The following is a 26,074-nucleotide window of genomic DNA, read 5'->3' as shown; positions in this document are numbered from 1 at the left end:
AAATGAAGAGGCGGGTTATATAAATACCTGCAATCCACAAATACAGTCTGTTTAAGAAATGCAGCACTTAATAATAATAATAATAATAATAATAATAATAATAATGATTTCGCCTATTGAAATAATGAGAAACCGATTGCACCCATCTTATTTCCCACGTAAGCATTTTGGCTTTTGTTTCTTCATTGCTTGCTGCAGTGTCGCAACACCAAATTTACCTTCTTAGATTTGGAGCGGCTTTCTCCTTTGAAAAGGAAAATAAAAACTTTATAGATACAGAGATAATACAGTATACAAAGCTGCAACTTGCCCGCGCGCGCCATTTTTTTTTTTAATTTTTATTTTTGCCCTTCCCACTTCTTCTTCTTCCTCCGCCTCCTCTTTTTCCCTCCCAAGAATACCCTGTGTGTCGTCAGCCTCGCGCGCGCGCAGCGTCACTCCGCCGGAAAAGGTGGCTGGCTGGGGCGGAGTTGGCGCGAGATAGGAAAGTGCTTTTCGGAGTCCCGGGCGGGCGCCAGCCACGGAGCTGCAGTTGCTGCAGTAGCAGCAGCCTGGCTTGCGCGCGCGCGCTATTCAGAGGGGGTCCTTTAGCGGCATCCGTCTCCCCAACCCCCCTCCAAGTTCTGGTAGCCTTTTCTGTTGTTTTGGAAGTTTTTTTTTAATTATTTTTGGCCATCGCATGATTTGAACGCAGAGGGGGAAAAGGCAGGATGTCTCGCAGGGCTCGCTGGTGAGTTGCATTTGAGGCGGGGGGCGGGAAAAGAGAATATTGCAGCTGTTTTTGGAGGCATCGTTTAGGATGGGTTGGAAAGGTGGTGGGAAATCTGTTCCCCGCCTGTTTTCTTTTCCTTTCTCTCCTCTCCCCGCACCCTTCCCCCCCCCCCAACTGATTGACTCACCGTCCACGGTAGTGGAGCATGCACAGGGATAGATCTGTAAAATTATATCGCGGATGATTTATTTGCCGCGATCTGAAAGGGAGAAAGCTGCTTAAAGCTGCTTTAAATGGGCTTAAAATGGCCCGCGTGAATTTGCAAGGGCGGGGAGAGGAACTTAGCTCTTTTTTGCGCCAAGCGGTGCGGGAGGGAGAAAGGAAGAGCGTCACTCTGCTTTCCCTAGTGATCTATTTTCTCCTTTTTTTCCATCATCATTATTAGTATTAAGCTAATCCTTCTGCAAGGAAGACCAGTTCGGTTATGAAAGGGATCGTGGGCCACAGTCTGGAGCGGGACCCCCCCCCCCATCTTGTTTAGAGGCCTTCTGGTGCTAAAGCAAGTAGAGGAACTGATAACGAGCTGGCAAAGACTTGAATTGGGATTGCCTGGATGGTGGACCTAATGGTTGTTATATGAGGACTGCCAGGTCCATCCAGCTACCAGGTGGGGGTAGTTGGGAAAGCTGTGAAAAATCATGGCTTATGGCTGCATCCTAAACTCACTTTACTGGGCGGTAGGCCCCACTGAATTCAATAGCGCTTACTTCTGAGTAGACACACTGTATCTGTGAGGAGACTGCTGGGAATGTTCTGGCCATTTAGGTTGCTGTGAGTTTGACCAAGGTGCGGGAGGCAGTGGAAGGCAGGAGTGCCTGGCGTGCTCTGGTCCATGGAGTCACGAAGAGTCAGACACGACTAAACAACAGCAACGATGATGTGTGAAAGACAGCATGGCATTACTTATATTATTTGGTGTTGTGTTAATAGCTCACATTTTTTTCCAAGGTGTTTAAAATGGTGTGCATGGATCTCCCCTTTCCCTGTTGAGCCGCACAGCAAGTTACCTGTGAGGTGCATTAGGCTGGGAGACCAGCCATCATGGTTGAGGGGGAATTTGGACCCTGGTCTAGTCTAACATTCTAAATAAGCTCTGCGCATGTAAGTGGCCTAGATGCCTGGATGTGGAAGGACGCGGATGGTGCTGTGGGTTAAATCACAGAGCCTAGGACTTGCCAATCAGAAGGTCGGCAGTTCGAATCCCGGTGACAGGGTGAGCTCCTGTTGTTCGGTCCCTGCTCCTGCCAGCCTAGCAGTTCAAAAGCATGTCAAAGTGCAAGTAGATAAATAGGTACCGCTCCAGCAGGAAGGTAAACGGCGTTTCCGTGCGCTGCTCTGGTTCGCCAGAAGCGGCTTAGTCATGCAGGCCACATGTACGCCGGCTCCCTCGGCCAATAAAGCGAGATGAGCGCCGCAACCACAGAGTAGGTCACGACTGGACCTAATGGTCAGGGGTCCCTTTACCTTTACCTTAGGGATGTGGAACCTGTGGCCCAAGGACGTGGGTTGGCCTCCAGTTCCCATTAACCCCAGCCAGCGAGGCCAATGGTCAGGAGTGAGGGAGTTGTAGCCCAACAACATCTGAGGCTCTTGAACTTCCCAGCTCTGGCCTAAGCCGCTTTGCCCACTAGGAATATTTGTGCAGGGATCTTTTTGAATCCTTCAGTAAAAATATTCATGAATATTCTAACTGGCTGAGAGATTGGATGATGTTTTTACCTAGCCGTATCGGTGGTGTTTTAATTTAGTTTATTTGGTTGGGTGTATATACCACTTGATCTTGAGGACTTGGGCGAGTCATATAGTGACTTGGTGAGTCATACGGTGACTGTTCTACTAAAACTCTGGCTACCAAAAATATGTTGGAATAACAATGTCTTGTGCTGTCTCCAGAGGGAGACAATTCCAAAGATCAGGACAGCAGCCGGATTTGCAAACGGAATCAGTGGTTTTGAAATAACATATGAAATTATATATGGAGCCTTCTCTCCCATTGCTTGTTCTTCTCTGTTTCTTAACCTTTTATTTCCGTCTAAAGCTGCAATTCTGAACTCTCCTTACTTTCTAGTAACTCCCACTAAATGTCTTATGAGGGCACACGCTTAAGGCCACTTATTTTTAATTTAATTTACTTATTGAAGTGTTTGTAATCCGTCCTTTCCATGAAGGTACAAAATTTACAGTAAAAACAGTCAAAAACATCAGTACTGATTGGGTAAAAGGGGAAATTCATGTTGCAGCGGCCTGTCCAAACAATAGTACAGTTTTCAGAAGTTTACGTAAAAGCAGGCCTGGGTGGTTACTGCTGAAGGATCGATAGCTCAGACACTTAATCTCAGGGTACTGGATTTGAGCCCCATGTTGGGCAAAAAGATTCCTGCATTGTAGAGGTTGGACCAACGCTACAATTCTATAGTTCTGTGATTCTGCAGGTAGCAAGTTCTATAAGGCAGGGCCTGCCACACTAAAGCCTCAACCCCAGTGAAGTTCAGCTGAACCTCATGGGTGCAGAAGATCTTGGAGATCGAGGTAGAGCATAAGGAGTCCAGTCCTTCAACTACTTTGTCCCCAAGTTGTTTAGGACTTTGTGAATTACCACAAGTGCCTTGAACCTGTCCCAGTAGCAAACCAGCAGATGCAGTGTTCACAATGAAGGAAGTTTAAGTATTTGTTTTTATCTATCTACCTATCTTTCTTCTTTGTATTGTTTCAATGGGTTCTGAGGTATGGGCTGGAGATTCTAGTCGGTGGTAGAATATTGGGGGGCAATTAAAAATCTGTAAAGCAAGATACTTACATGCTCCCTTTTCCCATTTGCTTTTAAATTTTGTTTGCAATAGTGAAGAGCAAGATCAACTGCATTACCAAGATTCAGATGCATCTGAACGGCGGGATAACAGATGCAAAGTCAAGTGGTCGCGTGAAGAGGTATGTGATGTGTTGAGGAAAGTAGGGGGTGTGGCCTTGGGGAGCTTAGCTGAATGGAAAATGCTTTGCTGACATGCAATATGTGCTACTTCGAAAATCCTTACAGAAGTCCTTGTATATGCATCCAATAAAGAAATAAAATGGGAATGGAATACATAATTTGCCTATTCCAGCCATGTTCCCCTCTTCTCTCCTGCTGCTTTCCCTACTTTCATGAGGACTAGAAACTTGCTTTTAAATGCAAACAAGCCCAGACATTCTCTGGAGGCCAAAGTTCTGTGCTTAAAGTATTGCATGTCAAATTGTTGGAATACATATAGCATTACTTGTCCCAAATTGGCCAAACTGAGTGGGGGAAAATATGAACCAATGGACTTGTGTGTGTGTGTATATCTTGTTAAAGATCGAGCCTTTATCACCATCTTAGCTATTGTGCCATTAGGAGAGGCTCCTGGAGCAACTGCGAAATAGGCATTCTGTCCCTGACAAATAAGATGGAGCTACCCAGTTCATCCTGCTTTTCGCTATAGCACCTTGCTGCTTTAGAGTGCAACACAAGACCTAGTTTCTAGCTAGCAGCTCTGTTTTTTGGGTGGCACATAGAAGTAGCTGGAATGCTGTGTTGAAGGTCAAACCTCTGTTCCTTTCCTTGCCATGCTGTATCTCATGGTGTCATGGTGTCACAAACTTCTGTTTTGGTAAATTCCATTCTTTTGTTCCTGAAATACAGTGGTGCCCCGCAAGACGAATGCCTCGCAAGACGGAAAACTCGCTAGACGAAAGAGTTTTCCGTTTTGGAGGTGCTTCGCAAACGAATTTCCTATGGGCTTGCTTCGCAAGACGAAAATGTCTTGCGAGTTCCTGCGGGTTTTTTCCCCTCCCCCCCCTTTTTCTAAGCCGCTTATCCGCTAAGCCGATAAGCTGCTATAATCCGCTAAGCCGTCAGTGGGCTTGCTTCGCAAGACGAGAAAACCGCTAGACGAAGAGACTCGCGGAACGGATTCTTTTCGTCTTGCGAGGCACCACTGTACATAATTTAGGTAATGAAACAACATACTGTATATGTTACTTGTGTGCCAAAGCTGATGGCTTTGCTTTTTTGCAGGATGAGCTCTTGAATTCCCTGGTGACACAGTTTGGACATGACTGGAAGTTCCTAGCAAGTCAGTTTCCTGTAAGTGGAGTTTTTCAACAGAGTGGAAGGTTTTGCTGGTGGGGTGTTTTGGAGCAGAGAGGGGTATGACAGAGTTGCAAAAGATCAAGCTGCTAGTTTAAAAAAAATCTCTCTGCCTGATACTTTTGGTTTCTCTTTATGCCTGCCTTATCAATCTTCACTTAACATGTACTTATTTACGTTTGCTCATAGAACCGCACTGAGCAGCAGTGTCAATATCGCTGGCTTCGGGTGCTAAACCCTGTCCTGGTTAAAGGTCCTTGGACGAAACAAGAAGATCAGAAGGTAACTATTTCTCAACATGTGTCTCTTATAGTTGAAGAAATTGGAATTCCATCTTGCAGGTAGAATCTCTCTAGAATCCCAGTATTTGAAAGATTCTGCAGTATTGGCTGCCACTCTTCATCTATCAAATACAGGGTCTAATTTGTCCGTGGTACAGATTCCTAACCCTAGCAGCTTTCTGGTAAGACTGGTTTAATTCTTAAATATCCTCCTTAAAAACACACAAGCACCATGCTGTCTTAACTCTCCCCCATCAGCTGCTATCCTAAGGTTGCAGTCCTGTGTGCTTTTACGAGGGAGTAAGTTCCTTCGAAATAGGCTTGCACTTTTAGTAACTTGGTAACGTTTGCTTGTACACTCCATGCAGCCATTGCACTGTCCTTGGGGAAAGGTAATTCTGGTTGCTCGGTAGAAATCGAACATGAGTTACCTTACGCTAATGGCTGTTAAGTTGGGCAATTGTGAAACAGAAATGTATTAATAGGGTAGCAAGCAAATAAGCTCATATTATTGTCTCCATGTAACTCTGTTGAGCAGCACTGTGGTGTGGGATGGTGAGATCTACACCCCCCTCCCACAATTAAATGGCTTCATGGAGTCTACACACACACAACTACACACATTGGATATTCTCAACCCAGTCAGGAGCTCTGCTTTTGCAAGCTACCCAGGTTTATTGAGAGAGCCCTTTGCATGTAATTGCACATGCACAGGCTCCCTGCAGCTATTCAGTTGAATCCTACACTCTTGCACTGAACTCAGAAGAATTTTTCTTCTGGCTAGAATCATAGAATGATAGAGTTGAACATATGCACAGTGAAGAGGGATGCAGGTGGTGCTGTGTTCTTAACCACTGAGCCTCTTGGGCTTGCTGATCAGAAGGTTGGCGGTTCGAATCCCCACGATGGGGTGAGCTCCTGTTGCTCTGTCCCAGCTCCTGCCAACCTAGCAGTTCAAAAGCATGCCAGTGCAAGTAGATAAATAGCAAGCCAGTGCAAGTAGATAAATAGGTACCACTGCGGCGGGAAGGTAAATGGAGTTTCCGTGTGCACTGGCTTCTGTCACAGTGTTTCGTTGTGCCAGAAGTGGTTTAGTCATGCTGGCCACATGACCTGGAAAACTGTCTTATGGACAAACGCTGGCTCCCTCGGCCTGAAAGCGAGATGAGCGCTGCAACCCCGTAGTCGCCTTTGACTGGACTTAACCGTCCAGGGGTCCTTTCCCTTTTCCCTTTAATGCACAGCGAGGATGGAGTCTGCCACCGTGATCACACAGTGAATAACAATTTGTCCTTTCCCCCCTTATGAGGTCACTGAATTAGTGAAGAAGTATGGCACAAAGCAATGGACGCTCATAGCCAAGCACTTGAAAGGCCGGCTGGGCAAGCAGTGTAGAGAACGCTGGCACAACCACCTGAACCCGGAGGTGAAAAAGTCATCGTGGACAGAGGAAGAAGACCGTATCATTTGTGAGGCTCACAAGGTTCTGGGGAACCGCTGGGCCGAAATTGCGAAGTTGCTGCCTGGGAGGTAGGTTCCTTATGGACCTTTGCATTCTTCTGTCCCATACTGGGATGGATCTATCAAACAAGAAAATGGAGGAGGTTGGTGGGTGGCCATCTTCTTTGCATGCAGAAGATCCCAGGTTCAACCCCTGGTGCCTGGAGAAAGCCCTGTCTAGCACTCTGGAGAATCACTGCCAATCAGGGTAGACATTATTACGCTAGATGGACCAATCAATGGCCTGACTTGGCCCAAGGCAGCTTCGTCTGTTCCTAGGATGCTTCTCCTCTTGTGATTCACTTTTCAGTGATGTGTGTGCGCTTTCTGCTTTACAGGACAGACAATGCTGTGAAAAACCACTGGAATTCCACAATCAAAAGGAAGGTGGAAACAGGAGGTTTTCTTAGCGAAGCAAAAGACTCTAAGCCCCTCTATCTCCTGGTGGAGGTGGAAGGAAAGGAAAGCCGAACTGCACAAGAAGTCGAAAGCCAGGTATTGCAAAGCATTTTTATGTCTCTGAAAACTTTATTAAACAGAGAATATATTTAGGCAAACTTCCAGGTGATAGTGTCACAATATTCTATACGGCCTTAAATTAATCTGCCTTTTTTTTGGTACGTTGGAATAAGGTTGCAAACTTCGGTTTTACATTTGTAAAACATCTTGCAGAATCCATTCATTTTTTATTCAGGGATCCAAACGGCATAATCCCTCATATATCAAGAACTGGTCTGTGGGGTTTGGATTGCAGCCTCATTTAGATTCTTCGGAAATGTTTCATGACTTTGTTCTTTTACTGTGAAGGGCAGTTTAGCACTGCCGAATACTGTGTTGGACATTGGCTCCTGATTTTAGTACCTGATTTTGCAGCCTTGATGCTCTTTGAGTGCAGTCGTGTACTTGATTTGCTTTTATTGTTGTTGTGTAGTAGTCACACAAATCCTCATTTGCTTTCCACAGCAAACCTTGTTGACAGACTGGCCTGTTCAGGCCTTGGAAATAAAGCAGGAGGTAGCTATGGATGAAGAATCTGTTGGCCTGCCAAAGCTGCCTCCTGAGCAACTCCCAGAAAGCCTGGCGGACGACAGTATCGCGGGAGCATCAGAAAACACAGCGCCTGACAGTGACCTGAAGGAAGGCTCATCTCAGTACACATGGGTGGTTGAAGCAGGCAGTTATTTGTGTACCTCTACGGCCCCAGCTATTACAGAAGCTCTGGACATGATTGAATCTGTAAGAAGTGGATTGATGTTTATTTCCGTAGTACGTTCAGGGATGAGGAGTTTGCATGTAGGCTTTGCTCATCATAGGCTCTTTTTTGCTATGATCATAATCACCATCAAGTTTATTTGTACAGTGGTACCTCTGGTTACGAACTTAATTCATTCCGGAGGTCCTTTCTTAACCTGAAACTGTTCTTAACCTGAGGTACCACTTTAGCTAATGGGGCCTCCCGCTGCCGCCGCCACGTGATTTCTGTTCTCATCCGGAGGTAAAACTTCTGTTCTCATCCTGAGGTAAAATTTCTGTTCTCATCCTGAGGTACTACTTCCGGTTTAGCAGAGTCTGTAACCCGAGGTGTTTGTAACCCGAGGTACCACTGTATGCTTCTTCTTCTTGGTAAAGCCATGCTCAAAGCAGCTCACAGCAACATGCAGAATAAAATATAACGTTTCAAGAAAATGCTGTAACAGTGGTTCCCTATTATCAAAGTGCTGGTTTTTTGCAAAAGCCAAGCCTTGGATGCCCTACTTTTGAAAATTTTGATATCTCTATGGTAGTTTTTGTTATGGGAATGGTGCTGTGAACCTCCTGGGTGGGTTATGGAGACCCCCAATTGGGAACCACTGCTCTTACAGCTACAACACAATTAAAACACCAATATCAATAGGGCCAACAAACATCTCAAGTTGATCATCACTGCAACAGTGACTAACAATAAAATACAAAGCATTCAAATAGCAGCACAAACAATCCCCTCCCCACCTTATCGGCAGGGAATTGGCACAGTAAGGGCGGTCGTAGCTGAGATGTGAAAAAACTATGCTTGGTGCAGCAAAAGAGAATTTTCTTCCCTTTTCATGAGTGTGGGGCCATCCATTGATGCTGAATGGGGTGGCAGGTTTAGGGCAGACAGCACATAGTTAAACTATGGAGTTTTTCTTCATGCCATGGGGCCATAGCCACTATAGAGGCGGGTTAGGCAAATTCATGGAGGATAAAGGCTATAAGTGTCTACTAGTCATGGTGGCTGGATGCTACTTCCAATCTCAGAAGCGGCTGGGGAACATGAGCAGGAGGTTGGTGTTGCAGTCATGTCCTGCGTGCAGGCCTTCCATAAGCCTTCCATTGGCCACTGTGGGGAACAGAATGGTTATTGGATATCCATTTGGTCTGATCCAGCAGGGATCCTTTAATGTTCTTGGAAGCACTTTCCCTCCCTCCAGTTTACTACTGATTTTTAGTATTTGTGACTGAGACAATTTAAAACTGTCCTGCCATTACAGTGGTGCCTCGCAAGACGAAATTAATCCGTTCCGTGAGGCTCTTCGTATAGCGGGTTTTTTGTCTTGCGAAGCAAGCCCATTGACAGCTTAGCGGATTAGCGCTATTAGCGGTTTAGTGGCTTTTAGCGGATCAGCTGATAAGCGGCTTATCAGCAGATCAGCTGATAAGCGACTTAGGGCTTAGGAAAAGGGGGGGGAGGAAAAAAAAACCACAGGAACTCGCAATACATTTTCATCTTGCGAAGCAAGCCCATAGGGAAATTTGTTTTGCGAAGCGCCTCCAAAACGGAAAACCCTTTCGTCTAGCGGGTTTTCCGTCTTGCGAGGCGTTCGTCTTGCGGGGCACCACTGTATATGTAAAACGAAACCCAGCTATGCTGCATTTTTCCCCAGTGTTGGGTACTGATTTTTCAAGCAAAGTGTGTAGAGGATTGTGGCACAGGTTTTTTGCACTTAGTTCCCATTCAAATCAAGAAGACTTAAGTTAGACGTTAAGTTAGCTTTTCTTCATGGATTTGAATGGGTGAAAATAACTTGCTCCTTATCCAAGGCCTAAGGTTCCAATATGTAGCTTGTGCATTTGGTATGCATTGTAGTTGCTCAAATCTACTTGTGCCAAGTTATTCTGCCACCTGTTCTGCCCTGCCACGTTCTTTGTCTGCATTTTTATCCTCCCAAACTTTCTGAACTTCCTATTCTGGCAGGACCCAGATGGTTGGTGTGATCTGTTTCAATTTGACCTCCCTGACTACCTGTCTACAAGTAACAGCAGCAGCCCAGATAGGCAACCATCCCTCAAGCCCTCCTCAACCTCGCAGAATGTGACAGAGTACCGTTTGGATGGCCACACCATTTCGGACCTGAGCAAAGGCAGCAAAGGCGAGCTCATCCCCATCTCCCCTTGCACGGACATGAGCTTTGGTACACCACCTTCTGTTCTTAAGCGGCAGAAGAAGAGGAAAGTCGCACTCTCTCCTGTTCCAGAAGGGTGGACCAGTGGCAACCTCTCTTTCCAGGACTCCTGCAACAGCATGACGCCTAAGAGCACCCCTGTCAAGACGCTGCCATTCTCCCCTTCCCAGGTATGGAGGTGCAAAGAGTGGGCAGCAAGAGTGAGTCAGTGGTTGCCTTCATGCATGACATTTTATCTTCTGCAAATCACCCTTTTATTCTTGAGTGATGTCCTCCCATTTATTAATGGTTCACTGGAGCTCACATGGCTTTTATATGGAGATTGCTCACTTGAGTTGGTAAAATCAATGGGAACCAGACAGAAACACAAAATTTGCTTTAGAGCCTGCTTTCTTACTGTATTTTTTTTTAAAGTCATGTTAGATACTCTTCCTACACTTCCATATTTAAGTATATAGCTTGGAAGACCTTTATCCAAGAAAGATCAGGGTGTCCTGGTCGCATGACTTTTGTCAGAGATAACACAGACTGCTTTAAACCCTCATTCTCCAGACATGATTTACAGGTCTTGGACCTACTTGACCACAGTTTCAGCCACTTGTGGTGGAGGAAGGCACAGCCTCCCATGCTTCCTTATGGCCAGGTGTTTACAACATGGAAAACTGTCCTTGGTCATATTATACTGAAAATGTAAAATCAAGGGCTCAGGAATCGCCAGTCAAAGCTGAAATAGATTTGAAAAACAATCTGTTACTTAATCCAATTCAGCTGATGTGTGTCAACTGTTCTAATTTCCTTTCTTTGGCAGTTCCTGAATTTTTGGACCAAGCAAGACACTCTTGACCTTGAGAACCCATCTTTAACTTCCACTCCTGTGTGCAGCCAGAAAGTGATAGTGACTACCCCGCTACACAGAGACAAGACACCGTTGCTTCAGAAAAACTCAGTGTAAGTATTTTCTTCCCCTCACTCTCACTCCAGCTTCACAGATATGTCTGGGCCTAGTGTTCAGTGCTGGGAGTACAGTGACACCAGTGAAGCTACAGTGTTGTGGTCTTGGGCATGAGGGACCACTGTCTGTTCCATGCAAATCCCACTGACCTTCCTTCAAGGAAGAGCATGTGAGCTGGTATTTTTTAATTGTTTGGATATCTGTTTATATTGCTGGTATGCTTCCCAGTAACAGTGTTGTCTGGGTAGCTTACAATCAAGGAGGAATTAGAATACAACAGTTAATCGACAAGTTACGAAATCTATAAGACCTAAAAATTCCTGCAGCAAACCTCTCCTCTTCTGTGCTTTCAGATTTGTGACACCTGATCAGAAGTACATCACGGACAATACACCTCATACACCCACACCTTTCAAGAATGCTCTGGAGAAGTACGGACCAATAAGACCTTTGGTATGTATTTGTGTGTGTGTGTGTGTGCGCGCGCACGTGCTGTACCAAACTTTTAGAAGACATCTAAAGGCAGCCCTGTTTAGGGAAGCTTTTAATGTTTAACAGGTTATTGTATTTTAGTGTTTTGTTGGAAGCCGCCCAGAGTGGCTGGGGGGACCCAGCCAGATGGGCGGGGTATTATTATTATTATTGTTGTTGTTGTTGTTGTTGTTGATATTTAATTTATTATAGCTGTTTTGTGCATCCTACCTGTATTGCATCCCAATGTGCTTCTACTGCTGGGACCACAGTGCTATAATTCTGGACCAAGTCCCCCATCTTAAGCAAAAACACCAAGCCAGCATTCAGCAGAAATATCCTTACATTAGTATAGAATGAAATGATGCTTCACATGAAAATTAAGAGAGCAGATTTCTAGACTGTAGGCTAGATTCAACCTGTCAGGTTTTTTGGCCTGTGAGATGGTGTTCAGCTTGTCTGTTGATTTTTTTTATATAGATTAACAAAGTAGGTCCAAAACAGCAGCTTTCAGTTTCATTACGGCTCTCAGCAAGCCCAAGCACTTTAAGGCTGGCATTTTATTGTATTTTTCTCTATTAAGGAATCGTGCAATTTCCTTATTTTTAGATGTGCAATTTCCTTATTTTTATTTTTCCCTAAATGGCTATGGATGCCATATCAGTCAAGCTGTGTAATAAGGTTACGGGGACTTGATCTTGCCACCTTTTTTTGGTTCTTCGTAAGGAGGATAAATATCCGGAGGCTATTGTGCTCCAATAGTTCTAAGGCTCTTGCAGTGTTGCAGACGCACAGCTCTTTCCTCAAAGCTGCATGATGGGCTTTCCCACTGTCTTTGAGCATGTAGGTGTTCTTGGGGAAACATTAGTCCTAAGAGAAGTGTGCCATGTGAGTTCTTCCAGGTCAGGTTAGCTAAGAGCCAGTTTAGAGACACAGACTTTTGTGTGCTACCAGAAAGAGCCTTCATCTATGATGGAGATCTGCACAGTGGCTACGAAACAATTTTATGTTCTTGGCCTGTACTGGCCACATATATTGTTCATGATGGAAAGTCTAAAAGCACAACTTTTTCTCTTCCTCCTGCATCCCTAACGCCAGCCTCAAACGCCTAACCTGGAAGAGGATTTGAAAGAAGTACTACGGAGCGAGGCTGGTATTGAGCTGATCATAGAAGATGATGTGAAGCCAGAGAGACAGAAGAGGAAACAGGGTGTAAGTATCTTGTATATTGTACAAGCATGATCTGCAGGAAAATGGTGCAGTGTGGAGTGCTTCGCTTTAGGGTTTATCCCCTGCTCATCAAACCTTCAGTCGGCATTCAGTGCCCATTGAGCAGGCTAACTCCTCACTGAGGTGTTTTTCCCGGGAGTAGGTGGGTTCCTCTCAAGGACTATATAGTTTCTAAATACTTTTGGTACTTCTGCAAACTGCAGAGTTGCTCCAAGCCTTCTGAGAGCTCCCTCTTGCGTGTGCATAGAGCCATTCTGACTACATGAGGACCAGTACTGGATAAGTGAGATAACTGCTCAAGTATGTAAGAGCAGGCTAGGTCATTGGGACCAATAAGATTCTGCAGGAATTTGATGCATCCAGAATGCTGAGCATTTGCTAACAGTGTTGGCTGCCCCCCCCCCCAAAAAAATAAAGTGTGCTTTAAAAGAACTGGCAGATGTGATCTCAGAACCACTGGCAGTCATCTTTGAGAATTCCTGGAGAACAGGCGAAGTCCCGGCAGACTGGAGGAGGGCAAATGTTGTCCCTATTTTCAGAAAGGGGAAAAGAGAGGACCCAAATAATTACCGCCCAGTCAGTCTGACATCAATACCAGGGAAGATTCTGGAGCAGATCATTAAGCAAACAGTCTGTGAGCACCTAGAAAGGAATGCTGTGATCACCAATAGTCAGCATGGATTTCTGAAAAATAAGTCATGTCAGACGAACCTGATCTCGTTTTTTGACAGAATTACAAGCCTGGTAGATGAAGGGAACGCAGTGGATGTAGCCTACCTTGATTTCAGCAAGGCATTTGACAAGGTGCCCCATGATATTCTTGTAAAGAAGCTGGTGAAATGCGGTCTTGACTATGCTACCACTCAGTGGATTTGTAACTGGCTGACTGACCGAACCCAAAGGGTGCTCATCAATGGTTCCTCTTCATCCTGGAGAAGAGTGACTAGTGGGGTGCCACAGGGTTCTGTCTTGGGCCCGGTCTTATTCAACATCTTTATCAACGACTTGGATGATGGACTCAAGGGCATCCTGATCAAATTTGCAGATGATACCAAACTGGGAGGGGTGGCTAACACCCCAGAGGACAGGATCACACTTCAAAACGACCTTGACAGATTAGAGAACTGGGCCAAAACAAACAAGATGAATTTTAACAGGGAGAAATGTAAATTATTGCACTTGGGCAAAAAAATATGAGAGGCACAAATACAAGATGGGTGACACCTGGCTTGAGAGCAGTACATGTGAAAAGGATCTAGGTGTCTTGGTTGACCACAAACTTGACATGAGCCAACAGTGTGACGCAGCAGCTAAAAAAGCCAATGCAATTCTGGGCTGCATCAATAGAAGTATAGCATCTAGATCAAGGGAAGTAATAGTGCCACTGTATTCTGCTCTGGTCAGACCTCACCTGGAGTACTGTGTCCAGTTCTGGGCACCACAGTTCAAGAAGGACACTGACAAACGGGAACGTGTCCAGAGGAGGGCAACCAAAATGGTCAAAGGCCTGGAAACGATGCCTTATGAGGAACGGCTAAGAGAGCTGGGCATGTTTAGCCTGGAGAAGAGGAGGTTAAGGGGTGATATGATAGCCATGTTCAAATATATAAAAGGATGTCACATAGAGGAGGGAGAAAGGTTGTTTTCTGCTGCTCCAGAGAAGCGGACACGGAGCAATGGTTCCAAACTACAAGAAAGAAGATTCCACCTAAACATTAGGAAGAACTTCCTGACAGTAAGAGCTGTTCGACAGTGGAATTTGCTGCCAAGGAGTGTGGTGGAGTCTCCTTCTTTGGAGGTCTTTAAGCGGAGGCTTGACAACCATATGTCAGGAGTGCTCTGATGGTGTTTCCTGCTTGGCAGGGGGTTGGGCTCGATGGCCCTTGTGGTCTCTTCCAACTCTATGATTCGATGACATTCACAGCATGATTCTCTTTCCCAGGCTCTAAAAGGATGCAATTCTTTCTCAATTTGTATTTGTCCACAAGCATGATATTTTGTCCATAGGTATTGCAGCTAACCAATCCAGCTTTGCACCGGCAGTATTGGGTATGGCTTGAAGCTAGTTCTGTAATTCCCTGGAGCTGCAGTCATAACAGCCAATGCATGTATGCGGTCTGCCAGTTTGTACATCATTATGGTGAAAGGCTATAGCTCAGTGGTAGAGCACCACTGATTTTCGCGCAGAAGGGCCCACGTTTAATCACTCACATATCTACGTAAGGCGCAAAGAGACTCCTGTCTGAAACTCTGGAGAGCCACTGCCACTCAGTCTGGGCTGGGGAACCAGTGGCCCTCCAGATGTTGCCAGATTACAACTCCCATCATTCTCAGTGAGCGTGGTCAATGGTCAGGGATGATGGGAGTTGTGGTCCAGCAGCACCTGGAGGGCGGAAGGTTCCTCACTCATGGTGTAGATAGTCCTACATTAGATGAAGCAATTGTCTGACTTTGTAGAAGGCAGATTCCTTTGTTCCTATGTAACTGCAGAGATAGTAGTATGGAGTCTTCCTGACAGCTGTCAAGTGTGCTCAAATGAATTCATTCTCCATAACTTACTGGTGCCCCATGAAGCTTTCCCTTTGTTCTAAAATTAGTATACAATGCATCCCCAAATTGTTGCCTTCTGTTTTTTGTTGGGTCTTAAATATTCTCTTGTTTTTCCAGATGCACAGGAGTCCCATTAAGAAGGTCAGGAAATCTTTAGCCCTTGACATTGTGGATGAAGACTTGAAGCTGACAGTTTCCACCACGGCCAAACCTGTTTGCTTCAAAAGATCTCAGGTGAGTTGTAATCAGATGGGTGGTGGTGATAGTGGGGAGTAGATTTAGTAACTAGAAACTCTTTAAGATCATTTTTAAAAACCACAAGTATCTGGTCCTCATTGTTCTGAATAAAAAAGCTTGGAACAGGCCAAACTATATGAGACTTGGGACAAATATCTCACAGGTGTTTGTGTTACTTTTGCCAGAATGCAACCACAGTGGACTGCAGGTTTCATCAGAGAAGTGGATGCTTGCTTCCCACAAAACGGGAGAAACCCATTTTGATTGGAAAGAGGGTTAAGTCCCCCATTCTGCACCAGCGCTACCAGAATCAAATCTGCCCCCCACCCTTGGGTGTATTTCAGTGAGGAACAAACTAAACAAGGCGTCTAGTTTGGCTTTTGGATGCCTCCATATTTTTTTTGTGGCAATGGATATGCACTGAGGCAGGCCATAGCTCAGTGGTAGTGTATTTGAATACAAAATGTCTTAAGTTGAATTCCTTGTAGTCGGTCAGAGAAAAAACATCTGTTGGAGATTTTCAAGAGCTGCTTCAAGTCAAAGTAGGCTGTACTGGGCTTTGATTGCCCAGATGTGTGGACCAGTGGTCACAGTTTGAATTTCGAGACAGTAGTGAGGGTGCCAACCAAAAAAATGGCTTCCTTGGGGATATTAAGAGAGTACAGTGGTACCTTGGGTTAAATACTTAATTCGTTCTGGAGGTCCGTTCTTAACCTGAAACGGTTCTTAACCTGAAGCACCACTTTAGCTAATGGGGCCTCCTGTTGCCGCCGCACCGCCGAAGCACAATTTCTGTTCTCATCCTGAAGCAAAATTCTTAACCTGAAGCACTATTTCTGGGTTAGCGGAGTCTGTAACCTGAAGCGTATGTAACTTGAAGCGTATTTAACCCGAGGTACCACTGTACAGTAATTATTGCTCCTCCTTTTCTGGATTGTGGAAAGTACAACTGAATGAATGAATGAACTTTATTATGGTCACAGACCAGCATAAGGAGTACAACTGTGAAAGGCACAAGAACCCTGTTTTCTCCAATGCCAATCCTAAACCAAAGTGAATTCTTAAAGAGGGCCTGGTCTTTAGCTTCTGCACAGTCTAAGCCTATTTGCAGAGTTTTCACAACTTAGATTTGCCCTTTAAGGAGGGGATTCTTGAACATTCACCCACACTTATTCACAGAAAACAAGTTCTAGGGAGTACCTGATCTCAGATGACCCTACCACAGGAACACTGCATTCTGGTTGCTAGGGGAAAAGAAAGGGCAAACACTGGAGATTCCAAGGATTACTTAAAAAAAATCAGCCAGAATCAATGAAAGTGAAGTAAAGGGGAGGTGGAACCAGCAGCTCATTAGGACCCCAGGGATTTCTACTTTGACTTCGCTAACAGGTGGGAGCAGCCAGGCTGACTCATTTCAGAGACATTTGCTTAGTGCATTGCAAGTGCCTTCAGTACTAGAATCTGGAAATTCAAATGAACGGTTTCCTTGTGAGGCCACCCTTGGTGGCACTCATTTCTGCAAGAGGCATGTTAGTGACTTGCCTGTCCACGCTAATGAATTGCCTTGGAAATCTAGGTTTGTTTTTAATCGAGACAAATCCCATATGGCTTTTAAAAACAATTGTTGAATGTTTGACCCTCATTAATTCTGATACAATAATCAATGTTTTGCTTGCTAACGGGGTGCACTTGTGCAGCAGTACAAACTGGCAGGCTACGGCTTTTCTCATGCATGCTGTAAAACGGTTAACCTCTGTAGAGTCGCAGCAAGGCTGCATTTGGCCCTTGCTGCTTTTAGTGACCATGCCGTGGCAGTCTGCCAACAAGAGGATCAGGTTGTTTCAGGTAAAAAGGGTGGTAAAAATCTGCTGGGCGATTGGCTCATAAGAAGTGGGGAAATGGGGGGAAATGCAAGAGAGAGAGAGAAAATAAGATGAAGCAAGTCTAGGAATGGTGCTGAAAAAAAGGACACTTTGGAAGTTGGTAAAGCCAACCCGTTTCCTTGTGACATGTTTACAGTGGAACCTTGGTTCTTGAACTTAATCCATTCCGGGTGTCCGTTCGACTCCTGAAACCGTTGAAAAACCAAGGTGCGGCTTCTGATTGGCTGCAGGAGCTTCCTGCACTCAAGCGGAAGCCGCATCAGATGTTCAGCTTCCGAAAAATGTTCACAAACTGGGATACACACTTCTGGGTTTGCATTGTCCGGGAGCCGATTTGTTCCTCAACTAAGCAGTTCGGGAACCAAGGTACCACTGAATTACGTTAACATCTATAGTAAGGTAAAGGTAAAGGGGCCCCTGACCATTAGTTCCAGTCGTGACCGACTCTGGGGTTGCGGCACTCATCTCGCTTTATTGGCCAAGGGAGCCGGCGTACAGCTTCCAGGTCATGTGGCCAGCATGACTAAGCCGCTGCTGGCGAACCAGAGCAGCGCACAGAAACGCCGTTTACCTTCCTGCTGGAGTGGTACCTATTTATCTACTTGCATTTTTATGCGCTTTCGAACTGCTAGGTTGGCAGGAGCAGGGACCGAGCAACGGGAGCTCACCCCGTCGCAGGGATTCGAACCACCGACCTTCTGATTGGCAAGTCCTAGGCTCTGTGGTTTAATCCATAGCACCACCCGAGTCCCTATAGTAAGGGGCTAATATGATGCCTTCCAAATCTTTTGAACTACAACTCACATTATTCCTAATCATTGGCCATTTTGGCTGGGGCTGATGGGAGTCTGGAGTCCAGGAACATCTGCAGCGTGTCATTACCTTTCCCGCCCTGACTTGGCCACAGTGATCCATGCGACGGTCATCTCCAGGCTTGACTACTGTAATTCGCTCTACGCGGGGCTGCCCTTGAAGCTGACCCAGAAACTCCAGAGGGTGCAGAATGCTGCAGCGAGGCTCCTCACGGGGTCTCTGCCATGGGAGCATATTCACCCAGTGCTTTTCAAACTGCACTGGCTCTCGGTAGAGTACAGGGTCAGATTTAAGGTGCTGCTTTTGATCTTTAAAGCCCTTCACGGCCTAGGACCCTCGTACCTACGGGACCGCCTCTCTCGGTATGCCCCACGGAGAGCCTCAAGGTCCATAAATAGCAACACCCTAGTGGTCCCGGGCCCTAAGGAAGTTAGATTGGCTTCAACCAGAGCCAGGGCCTTTTCAACTCTGGCTCTGGACTGGTGGAACGCTCTGCCTCATGAGACCAGGGCCTTGCAGGATCTGATTTCTTTCCGCAGGGCCTGTAAGACAGAGTTGTTCCGCCTGGTCTTTGGCTTGGAACCAATTTGATTCCCTCCCTCTCTTTCTTTTTTCCTTTCCTTCTCCTCCTGCGATGAGGCTAAATTTTAATATTTCAATATTTTAATGTTGTATTTTAATTTTGTTTTTAAGTTGTAATCATTCATCTTATTTTTATTATTGCTTGTAAGCCGCTCTGAGCCCGGCCTTGGCTGGGGAGGGCGGGGTATAAATAAAAATTATTATTATTATTATTATTATTATTATTATTATTATTATGTTGACTACCTCTGATGAATCCATATGCATTGTTGCCCAACTGTGCCCTTAGGTGGAACTTGTTTTGTGTGCTTCTGATTTATGTATATATGCGTGTTTTCTCATAAATACATATCCCATTGAGTTCAGTTATATTTAATCCTGGCTGTGTGCTTAAGTATTATACAGTGGTGCCCCGCAAGACGAATGCCTCGCAAGATGAAAAACTCGCTAGACGAAAGAGTTTTCCGTTTTTGAGGTGCTTCACAAGATGAATTTCCCTGTGGGCTTGCTTTGCAAGACGAAAACGTCTTGCGAGTTCTTGCGAGTTTTTTCCCTCCCCCCCCCCTTTTCTAAGCCACTAATAGCGCTAAGCCGCTAATAGCCGTGCTTCGCAAGACGAAAAAACCGCAAGACGAAGAGACTCGCGGAACGAATTAATTTCGTCTTGCGAGGCACCACTGTAGTTTAAACATCTTAACAAGCATACTGCACATTTCATAGAAACAGGGATTGGAATTTTGGATTTGTACCACTTAAGACCAAGTAGGACATTTTATATTGAATGCTCCCTGAAAACACTTGCATATAACTTCTAGGTTGGTGAGTCAGAATTTTTTTTAAAAATATTGCTCTCTCCACCCTCAAATAAGATGAACTCTGAAGTGTTACAGTGCAATACACCCTCTCATTTGTGTAACATTTACAGAAATGTTGACTTTCACATTTATGATTCTTGGAGGATGGGAGACCTGGCTGCTCCAGCTTGGTCATGAATTCACTGGGTAAACTTGGGCAGCAGGCCTGTTAACAGAATCCTGAGATACTTTAAAAACAACACACCCCCCCAGCTTATTAGGGTCAGCTGTCAGTCATAGGATAGTGAGCTGGCAAAGGCAGGTGTAGTGGTTAGCATGTTGGAGTTGTATGACTTGTGCCCTGTGCAGAATTACCTGGGAATACAGTGGTGCCTCGCAAGACGAAATTAATTCGTTCCGTGAGTTGCTTCGTCTTGCGATTTTTTCGTCTTGCGGAGCGCGGATTCCCCGGGTATTAACGGCTTTAAGAAAAAGGAAGCAAACCCGCAAGACGTTTTCGTCTTGCGAAGCAAACCCATAGGGAAAATCGTGTTGCGAAGCACCTCGAAAAACGGAAAACCCTTTCGTCTAGCGAGTTTCTCGTCTTGCGAGGCATTCGTCTTGCGGGGCACCACTGTATGCTCCATCGAATGCAGTACTCCTGATTGTACAGGTTAAACTTCTTAAAACACTGAGATTTAACCAAAGCACTATAGCCTGCTGAATTGCAACCTTTAGCTTTTAATTAAAATGGAAGCAACCTTGCAAATAAGTGTTGGCATTTAAATTGCAAGCACGTTTCAGGAACCCCATCCAAGGACAGTATTCTGCTCAATTATTTTCCTCCCGATTTCCACCGTAAAACTTGAAAACCTTGTTTTTTGCCTTGTTCGCTTGCCAGTGCAAGAAAGGTCTGTCCGTTATCCTGGTGCTCCGGCAGATGATGTTGCTCCTGCTCTCAAAACATCCTGTAGCTGCAGTTGCCTGTGGCCACCATTCCTCTTCTACCCACACCACTGTTCACACGACACACTACATGGTGTGGGAGGAGTCTCACACTGCCTCTCCTGGACTTACCAAGGGGCTGTATAAGAGCCAGGCTCAAGTCCAATCAACACAGACAGCACAATTTGCTGAGATACCCAGCTTCTAACCTGCCAAAAACGTTCAAGTATTTCTCCACACGCATTGTGACGAGAAAGTTGAAACCATTGGGAGTCCATAGAAGCTATTGTTTTCTGTGACCAGCAGGCAACCCTATCTCTTACCCTTCCATCATGATGTAAATGGTTATGGGTTTTTTGGGGGGGAAATTGCCCTTGTTCTAGGACTCATTTGTGCAGCAATTGGAACAATACGCACGATACTGTTATCCATCAGCCGTGTTGCCTAACCTCCTTGCCGGCTAGTGTCCATGACAATTAAATGTGGAGTAACGCCAAAGGTTGAGTTTTTCCATTATTCCACAGTAATAGTTACGGAGTTTCTTAGTCACGGAGAGCCACTGCCAAATATGATGCTAGACTGCATTGCATTAGGCTATCAGGCTTATTGTTCTGATCGCTGCCCCAGTGATTGATTACAAAGTCCTTTTTCTCTCTAGGAAACTTGCACTGTGACAGAAAGATAAGAGAAACTTGATTACATTAAATATTTGCTTCTTTGCCTGCCGCCGCCTCCTTTTTCTAAAAAGAGGATTTGGGAGGGAAACGAAGCAGGTTAATCTCAGGAATGCCATTGGTTGTAACTTTCGTTTTTCCCTTTGGTTGATTGCAGTCTGTGAACTTCCTTCCGCAGTCCCTAAACCTCTCTTTGTCAAGCAGCAGGAATGACAGCAGCTTGCTCAACAGGGGGTTTGTGCATGTGAAGGCAGAGAAGGCCCCGTCTTCCAAGAGAATCCAAAGCAAATTCAGACCACCTCCTCTGGTAAGCACAGTCCATTGGGGAAACTTTGCAGGTGCCACAGTTATGGAGGATCTGAGAGACTTGCAGTACCAGAACCTGCCATCTCCATGAGCTTTGTGAATGTTGTGCCTTGCTCAAGTGCCAGGCAACATGATTGTACGCCTGTTAATGATTTTGCATTTCTTAAATGAATTAAGGTCCATTATGGAGTTTATGAAGAGTTGTGATGGTTAATTTTCCCATCATTTGACTAGAGTCTGCTTAGTAACTATTTCCCATATTGTTGTGTACAAACTTTAAAACAAAATCACCTATGGAGGGTGGTGTTCAACAGACCTTTACTCAGAGTAGACTCACTTAAATTTGAGCCCAGAATCTAGGTTATAAATAAGTGGGCCGAGTTTTTAAAACAAAATTCTGTTGATAAAGAATCAAGTGGGGTTGGGGAGAGAGAGAGAGATTATCCTCCAGTCCCAGGTTCCATCAATATTATTTACCATGGTATTTTGTGTGAGCCTTCTTCTAACCTTGCTGAAAAGTTGTTTTCTTGAATTGATGGGCATAGGAGCTGCTTAAAAGTTTGTGGTGAGGCACCTGAAATTTCACAGCAAATCGATAACTTGTAGCCTCAATTGTGACACTGACTCCAGCAGTATGAGTCTTTGGGTTCCCTGCTTTTTGGAGTGGTGCCACTGGGGTTAACCACAGGTGACCACTGCCAGATGCAATTGTGGTTGTCATTCTGCAAATGTGGTTTTGCCCAGTCACCTGACTGACTTATTTTTAATGGTCTTGAGATTTTCAGTCACTAATCTTTGATGGCATTGCTACAGCAGTTAATGCATAATATTCAGGGAATGGGTCTTAGGAATGCAGGAAGTTGCCTTATACTTGGTCAATCCATTTATCCATTTATTCCTTTTATCAGAGGGTCCTTTTTAGCTGGAGATGTTTGGGGCTGAATTTGGGACCTCAGCCTGTTAAGAGTATGCACTTGAACACTGCTTGCCCCCTCCTGCTTCCCTATCCCAACTCTCACCCTGTTCAACACTTGAGTAAGCTGTACAACTCCTTGCCTGGCAGGCTGTGCCTCTGAAAATATGATCCAAAATGAGTGAACTTCCTTCTTTGAAGAAATCGTGCAGTTTGTTCGGAATTCAGGATTGCTTTTCAGAATTCAGATTGTGTGTGTGTGTGTGTGTGTGTGTGTGTGTGCGTGTGCGTGCGTGTGCGTAAAGTATGCAGCCTTATAACAACAAAGAGCCTGCTTTGGAGACAGCGAAGGTAGAGATACAGCACTGGCGTCTAAAATCATGCCTTTGGTGGGGTGGGGGTGGGGATGGGGTGGGCAAGTGAATGTGGCTATTGGAACTTGGGCTCCCAAGAAACACATAATTAGGGCTATCAATATAGGGCAACGTATCCAACAAAGCAGTTCCATTAACGTAAGAATTTCAGTTTGCACAGCAGAACTTATGCATCCCTAGTGCCCTACCCTGTCTGTTCTGCAAGGTTGCTGGAACTCCCAGAACAGTTAAAACTATGGAATTGCTTCCCACTGGAGGCAGTGATACCCATGGAATTGTATGGCTTTACAAGAGGATTAGAGATGGCTATGTTCGGCCTCCGCTGCCAGAGGCACTATGCCTCTGAATACCAGCTGCTGCGAATCACAGGTGGGCAGAGTGTCCTTGCTCACAGGCTTCCCACAGGCATCTGGTTGGCCACTGTGGGAACAGGATGCTGGACTAGATGGGCCACTGGCCTGATCCAGCAGGCTCTTATGTTCTTAAAGGATTTAGGGGGCATGCGGGGAGAGGAGATGGAGAGGAAGCTCCATTGTGCAGTGAAAAGCCCTTGCAGCGTTTCCCAGACTTGGGCCTCCAGCTGTTTTTTGACTACAGTTCAAAAACACTGGTCCTGCTAGTTAGGAACGATAGGAGTTGTAGTCCAACAACAGCTGGAGACCCAACTTTGGGAAACCCTGCTCTAACAAAACTTACCTAATGGGATAGTATACATTACATGGCTTAAACCCACTGAAGCCTTTCAAGTAAATCCACCCCCAAAATTACTAGTACTCTATGCATTTAAGTTATTTGTAGCACATGAATGGTCAGTGAGAATTTGGGGGGCTCATTCTCAACTTTTTACAAATGCTTCCCTATGGGTTCACCTGAGCCAATTCTGACTCCTGAGTGAGAGGCTAATTTACAAAATTGCATCAAGAAGCTTTCCCCAAAAGTGTGCTTACTTTCTTTTCTCTTCTCTTCTCTTCCTTAGATGTCCAGTGCTTGGAAAACAGTGGCTTGTGGTGGTTCTAAAGACCAGCTGATCATGCAGGACAAAGCTCGACAGGTCTTGGGCGTGTTGAAACAGAACCACACATCACGGACATTAATCTTATCTTGAAGAACTCTTGTAAACTCTTGTAGCCATGGGTGGAGGGAGGGAGAGGAAGAGAACCGAACCTGGAATGGCATTCTCATACCAGCTCCTTCTTTATGACTGCTGAGCTCTACCATAGATGTCCTTGTTTTGATTTATTGCTCTAAATTCTGGGTTCTAAGCATGATATAGAAAACAATGTTCAGAAAAGATTTTTATTTTTTTTTTAAGTTTGGCAACAGCCCTGCATTAATTGAGCTGAGACATTCTCACTTCCCTTGAGAAACCTCTACCTCCCTTTTCATTTTGATAAAAGAATCAGTTGGTTTGCAAAGAGGGACATAAGAGAAGTGAATCAATTCACGGGGAAGAGAAGGCCCTGGACTTCTGGACTTGGTTTTGCTTTCTTTGAGTTTCTTCAAGTGTAATTATGCTTAAAGTCCCTGCCCGTTCCACCTGGCCCTTTTGGAACTTTTGTCGGATGGTAACGGGCAAAGGGATTGAGATGGAAGGAAGAAGAACTGCTAGCAGTTGGAAATGTCTGCAATATGCTCTTTAGATTGGACAAACTCTGTGAACTGGGATGTGGTCTGTTGCACTATGTAAAGGTAGGCATCAAAACCTCTTCTCCAGAGTATTGCAGTCTTAAGAATATCAAAATCACTGCCTCCAAAGATACTCCAGCACACCATTGCCTCTTACCCTGATCTGTTATTGCTTGCTAGGTTGCATATGATGTTGTGATTTGCTTCTGAGTATTTTATATTTCCAAGTCCACCAGATGGTGCTGATGCCAATCTTTTGACTCCAGCTCTGATATAAGGAAAGGCGCAGGCTGCTTAAAGCGAGCTGGTCTGCTCAATGCTGGGAGAGTTAATCGGCTTTATCGCTTCACAACTGCTATGGTAAAAGGAGCTTTTGCAGAGATCTGTGTAAATCACATGTGAGTGAAAGTCTGGCCCATACCCCTTGAGAGAAAGCGTGTCCTAGATAAGATACGTCTCTGTCTTGCAGTCCTTGTCTTCAGTCATGTTATAGACACTTTGCTTCAGATTAGTTTGATATAATCCCTGGGAAAGCAATTCAAACAGATCTTCCTCAGTGTATCAACCTTTTCCTTTTAATGGCCTTCACTAACCAGGCCTAAGCTGAAACAAGAGAGTCCAGAGAGTAATGTGGTTCTTTGTTGTATACTCCACAGCACTTCATTGTCTGGGGCTTTGTATTCTTCCTGGGTATATCATGAGTTGTGTTGTCAGATGAATCTTGCAGAAGGAGACATTGTGAAAACTGCATTGTTAACTGAATCAGTTCTGGATGCCTAAAATGAATTGCAAATTGGTGACCGATACCACAGATTTCCATGCTTCCCAACCATCCGCTGTATGCTAACAGCCACTTAACACACTTTCATTTTTACAGCTATATAGATGAATGACAAATAAGTTAGCAAATGCCTGCATCAAACAGGTACACTAGGCTGGAAGTGGTGATTGGCTGTGGTCCCCATTGACTAACCAATGCCTGCCTTTGCATAATATGTGAAATAATCCTTGCAACCAGTGTAGTGCATTGATTTAGAGGACAATCTGGATGTAGGAAGTCTAGTTGTATAAGAAGAGCTCTGCTGGACCAAAGGCTGGTCTGGTCCAATATCCTGTATCCCATAATAGCCAATCAGATGCCTCTGGGGAGTCCACGGGTAATATAGTTGTTTCTGAGCAACTGGGACACAGGCATGGTTTCTCTGATCTTGTAGGTACCCTAGCCATCATGATAAGTAGCCATTGATACCTCCCATGAATTGATCTAAAACCCCTTTAAAGTTGTCTAAATTGGTGGCCATCTTCACATCTTGTGGAGGTGAACCCCATAGTTGAGCTATGGGATTTGTAGCTCAGTCAGAAGTGCTTGGAGATTTTAAGTGTGCATCTACATCCTGCACCTTATGGTGGGTGCTTTAATGCACATGTTTGGACAAAGAAAATGGATTTGACCAATGCCTCTGCAAACATGTGTTTATGGAGGGCGGCATGCTACTCTTATCTCTCCATTGTTCAGCCTTTGAAATAGCACTTTACGTCAACCTGTGCTGAAGAGCTTATTGGATCGCTCTGGGCAAGCAAAACCCCATTTCTCAGCCTAACCTGCCTCATGGGATGGATGAAAGACAAACAGTGTGGCTCTGA

At 45.1% G+C, this 26,074-nt stretch overlaps 1 protein-coding gene across 2 annotated transcripts; it reads left to right on the top strand.

Annotated features, from left to right (window-relative positions):
* Positions 1–492: 492 nt before the first annotated feature.
* MYBL2 (MYB proto-oncogene like 2) lies at positions 493–24,918 on the top strand. Of its 2 annotated transcripts, none has more exons than XM_081867703.1 (14): positions 493–730; positions 3,613–3,700; positions 4,806–4,874; positions 5,067–5,159; positions 6,468–6,688; positions 6,997–7,153; positions 7,622–7,894; positions 9,873–10,250; positions 10,889–11,028; positions 11,386–11,485; positions 12,602–12,715; positions 15,401–15,517; positions 21,390–21,518; positions 23,781–24,918. In XM_081867703.1, exons 1-14 carry the CDS (start codon positions 711–713, stop codon positions 23,907–23,909), a joined length of 2,028 nt encoding a protein of 675 aa, XP_081723829.1. In that variant the 5' UTR covers positions 493–710; the 3' UTR covers positions 23,910–24,918. The 2 variants fall into 2 exon arrangements, with proteins under 2 accessions (XP_081723829.1, XP_081723828.1); XM_081867702.1 differs by having other exon boundaries at positions 494–730; positions 21,369–21,518.
* The last annotated feature ends 1,156 nt before the right edge of the window (positions 24,919–26,074 follow it).

This window comes from Podarcis erhardii (genome assembly GCF_964252035.2).
Source record: "Podarcis erhardii genome assembly, chromosome: 6".
In the NCBI taxonomy this organism is placed as follows: Eukaryota; Metazoa; Chordata; class Lepidosauria; order Squamata; family Lacertidae; genus Podarcis; species Podarcis erhardii.
Note: the sequence above shows the minus strand (reverse complement) of the source record. Positions and strands in the feature narration are given on the sequence as shown.

Bases quoted from the DNA above. Each gene is read 5' to 3' on its own strand.
- MYBL2 (XM_081867702.1), top strand. From the start codon at position 711: ATGTCTCGCAGGGCTCGCTG. The intron at 3,701-4,805 runs GTATGTGATGTG...GCTTTTTTGCAG, and splicing joins TCAAGTGGTCGCGTGAAGAG to GATGAGCTCTTGAATTCCCT. The intron at 6,689-6,996 runs GTAGGTTCCTTA...TCTGCTTTACAG, and splicing joins GCGAAGTTGCTGCCTGGGAG to GACAGACAATGCTGTGAAAA.